Raw genomic sequence first — 14,905 nt, forward strand, 5'->3', positions numbered from 1 at the left:
CGGTCCCGTCTGGGTCGCCCCGCCCTGCCGCCACGCCCCCCCTCCCGGCGCTGCTGGGAGTTGCAGTTCCTTGAGCCCGTTTCCTCCCCGGCCGGCCCGCCGGGCCCGGGCCATCCGTCATGCTCTGCGCCACCAGCCGCCTCCTAGCGGCCCGGACGGCGACCGCGCTCCCCGCGCAGCCCAGAGGCCGGGGCCCCGGCGCCCGCTGCCGGCGCAGGGAACTACATTTCCCAGGGCACCCCGAGGTGCCCCTGGGTGAGTTCTTGGCGGGGCGGCTCGCAAGATCGAGCGTTTCGGCCAGCCGGAGGGCGATCCTGAGGAGGGGCAGGATGCCGCCGGCGGTGGGCGGAGGCCCCGCAGGGTCCGAGCTGCGTCCCCGGCGGGGCCGCTGTGGGCCCCAGGTCACTAGGGCTGTGGGCCCGGACGTGGCTGCCCAGCCTGCAGCGCGGAGCCCCAAACGGCCTGCTCGGGGCTCGCGGCGCTTCGAGGCAGCCGGCCGGTGGGCCCTGCTGGCCCTGGTGACGCTGCTGTCCTTCGCCACCCGCTTCCACCGTCTGGACGAGCCGCCGCACATCTGGTGAGTGACAGAAGGGACTCGGCGGATCCCGTGGCAACGGGGTGGGAACGATGCACCCTCTGATTGGCCCGGGGGCACGGAGGGGGCGGGAATCACAGGGGGAGGGGCGGGGCTGCGCAGGAGAAACAGGTTGCGGGAGGTTGCTTTGGCCAGGTGCAGTGTATGTGAGAGGAGTCATTTCTGCTCCCGTGGGTGGCAGTGGGATTCCTTAGGATCCGAGGAGTCTCAGACTGTGTCTTTGACCTTCCAAGGAGAACTGGAAATTCTTAGTACAGAATTTCCTAAGGCCTGAGTTCCTAATCTGCAGGATTTCCAGGCATCAAGGGAGGTGAAAATCATCCTTGGGAGCAGGGACAATTTGTGTGTCCAGAGATGGTGGCAGGGGTCTCTCCTTGTGAGGAGAGACTTGTTTTCTTAAAGATTTTATTTTGTAGGACTTAGATTTTATGAGATAAGAGTAAAAAGTCTCCAGCTAGAAGGAGGAAAAGTTTTGCGCAATCTGAAAATGGTTAATTTGTTTAGCCAACAAGTGATAACATGTTTTGTTGGTATCCCTGACTAGAAGGTTAGTGTAGGGGATGTTAAAAATGGAACTCCTTGACCAAAAAGCAAGCCAGCTAACAAACTACCTGGGCTATCCTACTTGGAAGTGAATAAATTCGTTTGTTATTGTTTCATGAATGCTGGCAGAAGACATGAGACTCCTGGGTCAGAGACAAAGGACTCATTACTCACAGGGTAGGAGGCAGCATGAATATCAACATACTGGATTAAGTTTGAATCTTCCCTCCCTCCTCCACCCTGCTGATCAGCAGTTGTTAGGGGGAAAGAAAGACAAATCATGTCCAGGTATGGTCCAGGAAGAATCTAAAATGTTCAAAATATGGGTTTATGTAACCCTCCACCTCTTCTGTCCAAGAGGAGATGAACCCTTTCTGGTGATGACTGCATTAGGTGATGAAACTGCTTTACCAAGGTGTGTGAACCAGGAGGAGGTGAGGGAAGTAGAGTCAGAAATCATTTTGAGAAGATTGTTCTGCGCTCAACAATATCAAATGTGTTCGGAGGGTAAGGAGTGTGGAATGCCATCAGATACTTCTACTGACTGTTGGCTCATTATTTTGTGGCCATTGCAAAAAAAAAAAAAAGGTATGCTATTGTCAGACTTAGATGGTTTGGAATGACATAGTTTAGTTTCAATTACTGCAGTAACATATGTGGAGTTAGATGGTTGGACTGGAACAGCATCATCAACAGGTTAACCTGAAAAAGTGTCAGTAGCAGTGAAGTGCCAATGATAGCCCGAAGAGGGATACAAAGTCCTAATACTTTAGGACTAATAAAGTCCTAAAGTCAGTTTCCTTGGAGCAGGCAGGGCCAATGCCCCCATTGTGGCCTCCTTTATTGCAGGATGAATTGGCCAACTTTTGGCAGGAGTCACAAGTCAGCACAATGCAGTGATGGCTTCTGCTTCAGAAACTTATAGCCCTTTACTTTGTGCCCAGTCCATGATGGTAGATGTGTTTCCACATGTGGAGCATTGATGAATCCTGATTACAATCTGTAACAGTCTGTTTGGTACAGGCTTGATCTGCAGCTTGATTTCAGTCAGTCTTAACAGAATCCTGGTCCTCACTGTGGGCGTCCATATGAGTGATCCAGATTGTCCCACTGACAGGCAGCCATGACTGTTTTGCCACAATTCTTGGCTCTAAAGAGGGGTAATTTAAATTTCTCAGTATATAGTCCTCTAGGTGGCACACCAGAAGCTAGACTAATGGCAAAAGCCCAAGAGCCAATAAAAATAGAACTTGTCTGTTTCTCAGGAATATTGTGCAAGGCAAGGGTGATGAGCCCATTGTACCCATCAACCCTTTCTGCAGTTGGCCTTCCAGAGTTGTCACTGGGACTGGATGGTTGCTGCTGCCCAATGGACGCTATCCGCCAACCAGGCACAAGCCTTGAGAGGAAACCTCTGTGCATCAAGTCTCCACTGAGCTAGTGGTTTTGCTTTGGGTGGTGGAATGGAAGATAGTTTCTCTCAAAGTCAGAGCTCCCGCCTCCTCTTATAAAGATGCCTTTAGGGCCAGGCCAGCTAGATCACTTCCATTTCACCATCAAGTCTTATTGAGCCTTTTGTTAGCCTTATATTCCAAGTTGACTCACCCCAAGGTGGCAATATCAAGCCAAAGAATCCTAAGGCCTTCATCCGTTAGGCGCTGAATTTCAGTAAAAGCTTAGTAGTAGGTTGATAGCGTGCTTTTAAAAAGTGTGTGCTTGGTACCTGCGTCCAGCAGATGGTGCTGTTATCCTGAAGAATGGCCTCTCGGCTCCAACTGCCAGGACGTGTTCAAGGTTGTGATTTCCCTTTCTCTTCTTGGAATCGATAGTATTTCTCCTGGACCACATGGCTGTCCATGAATGGGATAATCCTCTTTGCCAGTATACATTCCACAGTGGGAGCCACAACAGTAGTACAAGGGCCCTACTTACAAGGTCATTTTATCTTCCCTTCCCCACTAGGAGCTGGCTCAAACCTATCAGTTGAATTTGGGTGTTTTTCCCCCCTTGAACTTATGTGTCTAATAGGCCTGCATCAGTAACTACAATGGCAGCCATCCAGAGATTATGCTGTTCTCCAGTGGGGAGTGTGGAGTGCTGGATGCAGGTGGTGGGAGGGAGCTTTTTTCTTTCCTTTAGCCCCTGCATAAGCTTGGCACGCCTTTTCAGTGTACTTCTGTGTGTCAGTGTACTTCTATGGTGAGCCCCTGGGCTTAAGGGCTCTTTTCTTTCAGCCCCTGTACACACAGCTAGGGCTCTCCCTGTAGTCCCTAGCACCTCTGGTAACCCTGTGTCCAGCAGATTGTCCCTCTCCGTTTCATGGGATTGAGTGAACTGGAGATGTAGACCCCTGCCCTGAGTTTGAGTCCCTTTTTTCTCTGGAGTTCCCCAGCATCCTAGGATGCATGTGTGTGGCCTTCAGTCCCCTTTAGGGACTGGGAAACCTTGGCCCCACCTTTAATCATCTTACTCCTTTTAACACAGCTGAGATTGTGGTAGAGGCGGAGAGATCATGGGACACAGAGGGAGAGAGTGGCTGTGAGCGACTAAGCAAGGCACGTTTACTTTTGTCTTGAGCACACAGCTCACCCCAGGACTTTTCAGTGTTTTCATTTTGCCCCAAATTCTGTGTTGAATAGCAAGGTCCTTCCTGCTAGCACCATTTTTGTCAACTTTGGAGACTCCTTGATTTAGCAGCCACATCCGTATTGCCTTTTGGCTGGGGCTGCTAGGCTTGCTGCCCCATGGTCATGATTACGTCTCTTTGTTTTTCCCAGAGGAGAGTGAGCAGTAACGAAGGCAGCATTCAAACAGTTTCTTTCTCCATTCAGCCTCATTAATAGGTAGGACAGTGGGACACTCTCACTACCTTCCTTGCCCACCACTCGGGCGAGGGCATTCACTTACCAGATTCCATCCCCAGCTCATTGTCCTTTCTCTTACAGAAACCTATGTCTCAGCACCCTATGCTTGTGACCATGGACTGTCAGGGTCTGGGATTTTGTTTTATCCATCTTGCAAACTCGTGAGTTAGCCTGTCATTGTTTTATGGGTGCCGGCAGATGGCAAAGTACAGAGTCGGAGACAAAGAACTTCATTTCTCAGGGCGCAGCAAGCAGGGTGCACAGCGGCATGCGGGCATCCGTTCCTCTTGCCCCCAAAGTCCCATGTGATGCCAGGGGTCCGAGTGACTGCCTGCACAAGCAGCGGGTTGTATTGGAGCTGAGGAATACTGAGCTTGAGGAATCCACTGTTTTATAATAAACTGTAAATGAGAATGCTGTCTGTCCCAGAGGGAGGTGCTGACTCTTCCCTCAAGGTTGTTTTCTGCAAACATAACCCTGAGAAATGGCCCGAGGAAGGAGTGGCCAGGACGTCCTTGGCATACCTTGCAAGGTCTGTAGCAACAAGAGAGAACCAGGGAGGATGGTCTCTCCCAACACAAACACAATAAAAGCTGAGAAGAAATACGAATGTTACTACTAGTTTTACTTGGGAAAATTTTGAAGTAAAAAATCTCATGTTTCCCAACAGATCTCAAAACTGACCACAAGTGTTGGGACAGTTTACATAATGCCCAGTTGGGATGATTTAAATGTGTGGGACTTTATAGTCTACAGAGTTCTTTCACATATGTATTTTTTTTAAAGATTTTATTTATTTATTTGACAGAGAGAGATCACAAGTAAGCAGAGAGATAGGCAGAGAGAGGAGGAAGCAGGCTCCCAGCTAAGCAGAGAGCCCAATGCGGGGCTCGATCCCAAGACCCTGGGATCATGACCTGAGCCGAAGGCAGAGGCATTAACCCACTGAGCCACCCAGGCGCCCCCGCATATGTCTTCTGAATTGAGTTCTAATGCTTCCCTGTGAGGGGGACATGGCAAATATTTCTGTTGTTTTCATGGTGTAGATAAGAACCGGGATCCAAAGAGGATGACTGACTTTGGCAGGTTGTGCCGTCAATAAGTGGTGGAGCTGAGACTGATTTCTCTTTCTGCAAATCAGTTTGGTCACACACTTGCAAGTTATTTCTCTCTTTGACATCACCATACCACTGTCCTCACTCCCTGCCAAGCTGAGTGTTTAGCAGATAGCAGATGCAGAAGTAGATTTACTTCTCTGCCTATCTATTGGACCCACTAAGTTAAAGGGAAAAAAAAGGAACCCTACATTTTGGGGAAAAGCATGGTTAGCTCCTTACATTGAAGGTTGGTAATAATTGCTTATGAAAGCTGACCTGGGAATGGCTGGTCACCTGCTCTTCTGGGCTGTGGGGAGAACTGACAGAATGGCCAGGCCATACAGGATAACTGGGCTGCTGCCCTTCAGTCTTTGTGTAGGATGCGAAAAGGTTTATATGGTTGTAAGGAAGAACAAGATTTTTGCATTGTGTTTAAAAGCTAATGTATTAGAATCACTTGTCTACTTGCAAAACAGTTTATGCAATGAGGATAGCTTATAGATAGGCTCTTAACTCAATTATTATATACTGGTTAGTTCATTATAATAAGCTCAGTGAGTTCAGGTTCAGCAGGTTAATTATCAGAAAGTTAATGAGCAAGATTAGACTCCTGTGACAACCGTAGTTTGTAGGCCATTACTAATCAGTAGCCAGTGGTGTAGTCTGTAATAGTAATAGTAGTCTATTTCCTAGGAGCAAAAGTAGTCTCAGGGTCAGAAGGTAACAGACTTGGAAGAGAACACTTACTACAAAACTTTCTATATTATAGAGAAACTCTGGTCTTTTAAAATAAATAGAAACTCAAGCTACAGAATAAGTAGAGATTTTGCTCAAATTTATAACTGGTTGGTAAATATTTGCTGACCTTTCTCATCTGTCTAAATGAAGATTAACAATCTGTGTGATGGGGACACCTGGGTGGCTCAGTTGGTTAAGCATCTGCTTTTAGCTCAGGTCGTGATCCCAGAGTCCTGGGATGGAGTGCCACATTGGGCTCTTTGCTCAGCTGGGAGCCTGCTTCTCCCTCCGCCTGCTGCTTCCCCTGCTTGTGCTCCCTCTCCCTCTCTCTCTCTCTGACCAATAAATAATTAAAATCTTAAAAAAAATAACAAAAATAATCAGCCTGGTATCTTGCTTCCTCAAATCACTTGTGTAAAAAAAAAATTATTTTTAAGTAAACTCTATCTCCAGTGTGGGGCTCAAACTCATGACCTCTTGGGTGGCTCAGTTGGTTAAGTATGGGTCTCTTGGTTTTGACTCTGGTCATGATGGCAGGGTTGTGAAATCGAGCCACATGTGGGGTTCTACTCTCAGTGGGAGTCTGCTTGAGGATTCTCTCTCCCTCTGCCTCTCCCTCAGTCCTTCCCTCAGCTTGCATGCATACGTGTACTCTCTCAAATACACAAATAAATAAAATCTTTAAAAAAAAAAAAAAAGAAAAGGCTCATGACCCCAGGATCAAGAATTGCATAATCTACCAACTGAGCCAGCCAGATGCCCTAATATGTCAATGATTTTTTAATCTAAATTTTCTCATTAATTGCTTGAAACTTATAGTCTGTGTGTGTGTGTGTGTGTGTGTGTGTGTGTGTGTGTGTATGTTTAAGTATTTATTTATTTGACAGAGAGAGAGAGAGAGAGAAACAGCCAACCAGAGAGGGAACACAAGCAGAGGGAGTGGGAGAAGGAGAAGCAGGCTTCCCGCTGAGCAGGGAGCCTGATGCAGGGCTTGATCCCAGGACCCTTGAATCATGACCTGAGCTGAAGGCAGATGCTTAATGACTGAGCCACCCAGGCACCCCTACTCTTTGGTTTTTTGGAGGAAACAATCTCTCCACTGAGCCCAAAGCCTGACCTAGGGCTTGATCCCAGGACTCTTGAGATTGTGACCTGAGCTGAAGGCAGACACTTAACCGACTGAACCACCCAGGTATCCCATAGTCTTTGATTTTTTAAAAAAGATTTTATTTATTTATTCATCAGAGAGAGAGAAAGAGATAGAGAGTATAAGCAGGCAGAGGGCAGGCCGAGGCAGAGAGAGAAGCAGGCTCCCCGCTGAGCAAGGAGCCTGATGTGGGACTCGATCCCAGGACCCTGGAATCATGACCTGAGCCGAAGGCAGTGGCCTAACCGACTGAGCTACCCAGGTGCCTCCATAGCCTTTTATTTTAACCATGCTTTATTATGGTTATTATGGTTATTTGATTGCATGATAATTCATTTATTTATTTTTAAGACTTCATTTATTTGAGAGAATGAGAGAGAGAAACAGAGAAAGAGAGAGAGTGTGCGGGCAGAAGTGAGGGGAGGGGCAGATGGAGAGGAAAAGCCAATTGAAGCAGGGAGTCCTATGTGGGACTGGATCCCAGGACCCCGGGATCATGACCTGCGCAGAAGGCAGACGCTTAATGGACTGAGCCACCCAGGCACCCCAGGTTGTATGATAATTTTAAAATTCTCATTTCTCTTTCTGTTTTTCCCTTAGTTGGGATGAGACTCACTTTGGAAAAATGGGAAGCTATTATATCAACCGCACCTTTTTCTTTGATGTGCACCCACCTCTGGGAAAGGTGAGCAATGTGATGATTGACAGCTCTCTTCGAAGGGTTGGAGTGAAATCTCAATTTTGGATTTGAATCTTGGGCTTGTGGAAAGAAATCCCTGACATTCCAGGCCAGCTGCTTCCGTGGAAAGTCTTTGATGTTTTGAGGAGTTCTCTGGGCCCAGAAATGGAGAGGGAGTCCATCAGCCAATGGATTGATACACAAAATATGGCATATCTATATGATGGAATATTATTCAGCCATAAAAGGGGAATGAAATGTTGATACATGCTACAACGTGGCTGAGTCTTGTAAACATAATGCTAAGTGAAAGATGTTAGACATAAAAGGCCACAATAGTATATGATTCTATTTATATGAAATGTCTAGAATAGGCAAATCCGTAGAAGCAGAAACTAGATTAGTAGTGTGGCCACGTTCTGGTGGGGAAGGAGGGTTAACGACTGATTGCAAATGGTTAGGGAATTTCTTCTGGGGTGATGAAATGTTCTGGAATTAGGTAGAGGTCATGGTGGCACAACCTTGGGAATATACTAGAAACCACTGAGCTGTACACTTTAAAATGGTGAGTCTTATGGTATATGAATTTCACCTCAGTTCAGAGAAGTAAACAAAGGAGAGAAGGAGTCCGTTGCAGAAAGCAGAGATTGCTGAGAGGAGCTCATTGTCGACAGGGGAGCAAAACTCCCTTTCCTCCCCCACTCCCAGCAGGTACATTGTTTGACCTGTACCTCTCACATGTTTTATAATTAGAAATCCCACAGTGAGAATTCATTTTACTCCTCTAAAAACAATGACCTCTGAGAAGGCTATGGATCAGCCCTTTCTTCCTAACTGTTGGCTGAGATCTTTAGCACCAAGAGGCAATAATTGGTCCGTTACAAAGTGGGGGCATGATCCTGGAGCAGGGAGCACTTGGGGATAAAGGCAGAGGTCATGGGAGGCAGGGGTGGTGATATGGGACAGGTGGGCTTAGGGGTACGAGAGCACTGGGTAGAGACCAGAGGGGGTGGAGAAGGAGGTGGGATAGTGAATTCGCTCTGAGCCTAGAGCTGGAGTGAAAAATATTATGCCTCTTCCTTTCTCCTTTAGAGATAAGATAATAGCCATAAAAACCAGAGCAATTGAAAACTTTGTTCTAGTCACTTTTGGTGATTATCTTCTCTCTCAGAATAACCTATGAAGTAGGTACTGTTGTATCCCCATTTTGCCAATGGGGAAACTGGGGCAGAGAGAGGAAAAGAAGTTTGCCATAGGGAAGAAAGCTGGTTAAGTGACAGTCAAGTTTCAGGCTGGTTTAACGTCTACTCTCTTAACTGTTAAGCACACTGCTTCATGATACTTGCCTTGTCCCACCACTTAGATGGTATCTGTTAGCTACTGTAGGAATAAGCAATAGAATGTGTTGAGTGTTTGCACTGGGCTAGCGGGGGAACCAGCCCCCCTGGTGGAGGAGATTTCTTTTTTCCCCCTAGGGAACCCAGCCCAGTCTTTCAGGTGCTGACTTCCTGTCTGTGTTTGGAGTCCCCTAGTGCTCAGCACGGTGAAGACATGCCCGTGGAACACTGGCTGATTTGTTTTTACTTAAGCCTCCCATGGCTCACCTCTTGTCCTTGTGGGTAGGGGGAAATGTGAAGCTTCTTTATAAGGCTGCCCCTGGGGATTTCGGTCCGTCTGCCCCCCTAATTTATCTCCTGATGTCCTGTGCTCTACCTGGTTGAAAGAGAGTGATGAACATAGTAGCTTTCATAGGTTCTAAGGCCAAGCCAGTCAGAGAATCAGAAAGCCCCTTGAAGCTGTGAATGGGAGGTTTTCTCCTGCAGTACTGAGCCTGCTAGCTGTCCCTCCATGCCGGCCCCAGCCCTGGAGGAAATAGAAATGCCTGCATAGAGTGAAACATTTGATTAACACAGAAGGAAGTAAAGGGTCAAGATCTACCTCTCCCCACATTTCTATTAGTTCCTTATATAAGTTTTCTTAGAATTTCTTTGTGCAGGTTGCCTAGGTGGCTCAGTTGGTTAAGCATCTGCCTTTGGTTGTGATCCCAGGGTCCTGGGATCGAGTCCCACATTGAGCTCTTTGCTCAGCGCAGAGCCTGCTTCTTCCTCTGCCCCTCCCCCCCACTTGTGCACACTCTCTCCCTGACAAATAAATAAATAAAATCTTTAAAAAAAAGAAATTCTTTTTACTGATACATGAGTATATTTATCGATGTGCACATGAACAACTTATATATACAAACAGGACAAAACTAAAGTTGTTCAGCAAGTTGTATTTTAAACAGGATATATCCCAACTTCTTTCACATTAGCACATAAAAATTCACTCCATTTTTAAAAAATCTATTTTATTGTATTTTTTACTTTTTAAGTTTGCGTATAGTTGACACATGATGTTACATTAATTTTGGGTATACAACGTGGTGATTTGACAAGTTTCTGTGTTATGCTGTGCTCGCCGCCAGTGTAGCCGCCATCTGTCCTGTTACATCGCTCCTACGATATCACTGACTGTAGTCCTTCTGCTGTGCTTTTTATTTCCATGACTTACTCATTCCATAAGTGGAAGCCTGTATCTCCTACTCCTGTTCACCCACGTTGCCCATCCCACACTCCTTTCCCTCTAGCAACGACAGTTTGTACTCAGTATTTATAGTTCTGAATCTGTTTTTGTTTATTTATTCATTTCTTAAAGATTCCATTTATGAGTGGAATCGTATAGTGTTTGTCTTTTTTAGTCTGTCTTAGCAGAATATCCTCTAGGTCCATCCATGCTTTTTCAAATGGCATGATCTCATCCTTTTTTATAACTGTGGTACTCTATTCATTTTAATGGCCATGTATTATTCCATTATACAGATGTGCCATAAATTATTTTGCCCATCTTTAATTGGCGGACATTTATGTTAATTCCAGTTTTCAGCCATTACAAAGATTTTGCAATGAACATTCTTGTACATACATCTTTTCATAGTTGTGCAGGTGTATCTAAAAGGTTCTTAGCAGCCAAACTAAAAAGAATCAGAGGATACACACGTTTAAATTTGTGTTAGATATTGCTAAGTTTTTCTGCAAAAATATTGTAGTGATATATATTCCCCCCAATAGTGTATGAGGGTTCTTGCTTCTCCCACACCATTGTCAACACTGGTATGATAATACTTTCAGGACTTTGCCAATTTGAGAATAAAATATGGTGTGTCACTGTTTTCATTTGCATGTCTTTATGAGTTGCATTGAATATTTTCTTCATATGTTTATTAGCCATTATTGTTTTGTTTCCTATAGAATTTGCTTTCTCATTGATTTGAATGAGTTAGTTAGGAAATTAGCTCAGGGTTACTTTTAACCTTGAGGGCACTGAATTTCAGCTGCCTCATAAGGGCTCGGTGTAGTGCCCAGCAGAGTGCCAGGTGTTTGACCTATTGCATTGTCTCTGATCCTCACAACCCTACCCTCCCACTGCAAGGGAGATTTTACTACTTGTAGCTCAGACATAGTAGGTATTGTCCACAATCAGAGAGCTGAGATGCAAACCATCCGTGCATTTCTTCACTATACCAGACCTGCCAAGCAGTCCGGGAATTTATCCCAGCACCAGATGGATTTGTGAATTTGTCTTCTGAGGTCCCAGGTGGGAAGGGGCATGCATTTGATTGTTTCCTGTCAGTTTTTGTTCATCTAGGTATTTGGATGGCTCTGTCTTTTCAATACCTCCTCTTACTTTATGTTAAATAGTTACATTAATTTCTGAGCCCCAGGATTCCTCCCCCCGCCCCCGCAACAGGGCTTTATAATCATTTACTATTGAATTTTGGCCTCTATTTCTTGACATGAAACTATAGAGAATAACCTTCGTTAGAGCTACTTATTGTAAAAAGGGAGCTGGTTCGTGGTCCAGACCCAAGCCATGTTGCAGGGAGGGGCTTTCTTAATACAGCCAGAATATTCTGTCCCTCTGCATAGCTTAACTGGAGCACAGGTGTCTGGGCTGGGCAGCCTGGTGTTAAAATTGCTTGGTACTTGCTGACAGTTTTCATGGCTTCGCAGCTTCTGATGGCTTGTGTGGAAAAGAGACTTTTATGCTGTTGGAAGTTGGAAAGTTAGAAATGAAGAAGCTGATCTTCTTGAACATTTTGAAGGATTCACAAATCTCCGTCTTAGTGTAATAACTGCTTTGTTCTGGTTTGGAATATGCCAGGGTTGCCCTTCTTTGAAATATTGGAAGTAGGAGAATCTGGTCTCTGACATTTTGGTATTTTTTTCCATTGGGACTTTTCTCCTCTGGGGAAATATGTCTGTCTTAGCATCCTTTTAACCTCCTTTCTTCCCTTCTGCCTATTGCTGGTGTGGAACTCCTTGGCCACTTTTCTCCGTCCTCATTCTAACTTGGAATCTCATCTTCCTTTCAGAGGGTCTGTCTCCCAGGAATCAGCCCTGCCTATGGCCTCCCCCACGGGCTGTCATGTTTTATTTCACAGCAAATGAAAGAAAGCTGAATGAGAAAGCCCTTCCTGGCCCTGCCCTTCAAATTGTGGGGGTTTTCTTCCTAAGCGTTCAATCTGCACTATTCCCAATCTGTACTTAACACAAGAGAGGATTTGTTTTAAGCAAAGGGCTCTTTAGACAAAAGGTTCTTTGCTCTGCAACAGCTGCAGGAGAAAATGTCACATTGGCAACTCCTATGGACAGTTGTCATGGGAATCTAAACTCTGGGGGCAGCTGGAGGGAAGTTCGGGGACAGAGGAATCTTAAAAGTCTCTCCTCATCTTTTTGTTTGTTCTTCTTCTCTCCTCAGATGCTGATAGGTCTTGCTGGCTACCTGAGTGGATATGATGGGACTTTTTTGTTCCAGAAGCCTGGGGACAAGTATGAGCATCACAACTACATGGGAATGAGAGGAGTAAGGCTTCCTGACTTGCTCTAGACTGAACCCTGGGGCCACACCCAGTCAGAAATTACAGTTGGAGCCGTGGAATGGTGGCAGGTGTAGACAAAGGGACTTTGGGTGGCAGTGGGAGGGGCGAAGATTGGACCCCCATCCTGTAGTAGAGATTTTGGTATAGAGATTCAGAACTGTGGTGGATAAGAATGTTAAGGGAGGCCACAGATAATACAGAGATTTCATGGGTAGGAGCAAGCACACAGTCACCTATTGCCCAGCCCATGTGAGGCTTCAGACTTTGGGTTGGAGAACAACCTAGGACCCAGGCAGCCAGGAGGCTCCTGTAGCCCTGACATTGGCCTCAGCACGTTGGCAAGCTGCACGTCATTCCCTTCTGTGGCCACAACTGCTGGAGAGTTGCCTGTCTCTGAGGGCTCTTCTTAAGATCTCAGCATCCCATACTCCCGACACCAGGTCACTGCTTCTTTCCCCATGAAGGCTTCAGGCACCCAAAAGGGGTTTTCCAGTCTTTAGAAGAGGCTACATGTTTTTCCCGAGTCATAGCACCCATCTTGAGGAGCATCACTGGGCCTAAGTACCCAACCTCTTATCTGCAGCTAAATGAAACCTACAAAACCTGACTTCAGATGTGGAGCTCTCAGAACAGGTTGCATTTATTTACAGGCTTTGTTCCTTAAGGAGCTCAAAGCACTTTAGATAAACACTGTGTGCTTATTTGAGCTAATCACTGGCTGATTTGCATGGTCATATTATACTGTATTAAATAAGGATTGCCCTAGCCCTCGAGTTCATATTCTTAAGTGGTTCTGAGTCTTCTTAATGACTTTTGAACATCACATAGCATATGTAGTTGGATAGAGGCCTGACTCACTGTGGACTTGCTGTGGAAATTGAGAAGGCCAGATATGACAGCCTCGTTTCCTTTCACACTAGGACATGCTTTCAGTTGACAAAAAGTGACAACCCAAATGTGAGAATTTCCATTTCCCCGAGCTTGTCTATTTACTCTTGATGGACAGGGTAGGAAGGTGGAGAGAGAGCTGGTGGTTCCAAACAAAACAAAAAAACAATTCTCCAGATACTGAAGTGTCAGATAATTTTTTTTCCAGAATCAAAATGCAACCTGTAGATTAAAGAGTCATTTTCTGGTGTGATTGAAGAAAAGAGCCAAGGGAGAAATAACAGAAATAATAATAGAATTCTCTAGAATATTAAAACAATGTAGAGAGGTCTTTCTCTGCTTGTACTGACAATTGTGTAGTGGAAGCTCATGTTTATTGAGTACTTTGTGTCTGCTGATAAAACTAGTTCATTTAATCTCCAGATAAAAGTCTCTGAGGCAGGAACTCTAATTTTTCATATGACACAGATGGGGAGGCTGAGGTTCAGAGATGTACACTTTTAGTCCCAGCTAGCAGTGGATGGGCCAGTCTCACTTCAGAGTCCCCTGTTAAACTGTGTGCCATCCTGTGCACACCTCCTCGGCTGAACTTTGCTGATTTCATGTCAGTGTTCGATGGTGCTCAATGGGCACACACATGTTGCTTGATTTGACGATTCACTGTCACACCACCCCTTTTTTGCTTATAGATATTCCAGGTGATTTCACATCACCAAGTCATGTCTGCCCCAAGATCCTCCATTTTAAACAGTCATTTGTACCAAGTCAAGTAGATCTTTGATGCTTATCTGCCTGTTTGACTGCTTCTCTTTTCCTTCCATAGTTCTGTGCTTTCCTCGGTTCCTTGCTGGTCCCCTTTGCCTACCTCACTGTATTGGAACTGTCCAGGTCCCTCCCGGCAGCACTGCTCTCCGCTGCCCTCCTCACCTTTGGTAAGTTGTCTGATACCATGATTCTTAGGAGATTGACTGCCACATTATGAGTGGAGGTGGAAATCAATACATGTAAGGATTCTGTCCATGACACAGTACTTAAGTAAATTTAGGATTGGGTAAATGTATTACAAGTCTTCTTTCTTCACCAGTGATTATTACATATAAAAATAGTTGTGTGTAGCACACCTTTATATTACTAAAGGGGAGTGCTCACATACATAATCCCAAGAATAGATTATCTCCAGGCTATCTACATTTGAATTTGGTGTAGATAAGAAGATAAATGTGTGTGTGTGTGTTTGTGTGTGTGTGTGTATTTGAAGGATGCTTACGATTCTAATACTGCTTCTCTCAGGTTACTATCAAGATCTCTCAGGTTGCTATAACTTTGCACTCCTTAAACTTAAATTCAGTTGATTCCAACTGAATGCAAGGGCAGGTGTCTCAGAAGTAGCTGGGTGACAGGAAATAACAAAATGGGAACTTTATTTTCTGTGGATA

General features: G+C 45.4%; 1 protein-coding gene across 1 annotated transcript in view; it reads left to right on the forward strand.

Annotated features, from left to right (window-relative positions):
* The first annotated feature begins 101 nt into the window (after positions 1–101).
* Positions 102–14,905, forward strand: part of POMT2 (protein O-mannosyltransferase 2) — a 43,495-nt gene continuing 28,691 nt past the window's right edge. Inside the window, exons 1-4 of the mRNA XM_032344827.1 lie at positions 102–577; positions 7,585–7,669; positions 12,461–12,565; positions 14,293–14,401. Of these exons, the coding sequence (XP_032200718.1) occupies positions 120–577; positions 7,585–7,669; positions 12,461–12,565; positions 14,293–14,401 (757 nt within the window). The 5' untranslated portion in view covers positions 102–119. The remainder of the gene's footprint in view (positions 578–7,584; positions 7,670–12,460; positions 12,566–14,292; positions 14,402–14,905) is intronic.

This window comes from Mustela erminea, chromosome 5 (assembly GCF_009829155.1).
Source record: "Mustela erminea isolate mMusErm1 chromosome 5, mMusErm1.Pri, whole genome shotgun sequence".
Classification (NCBI taxonomy): domain Eukaryota; kingdom Metazoa; phylum Chordata; class Mammalia; order Carnivora; family Mustelidae; genus Mustela; species Mustela erminea.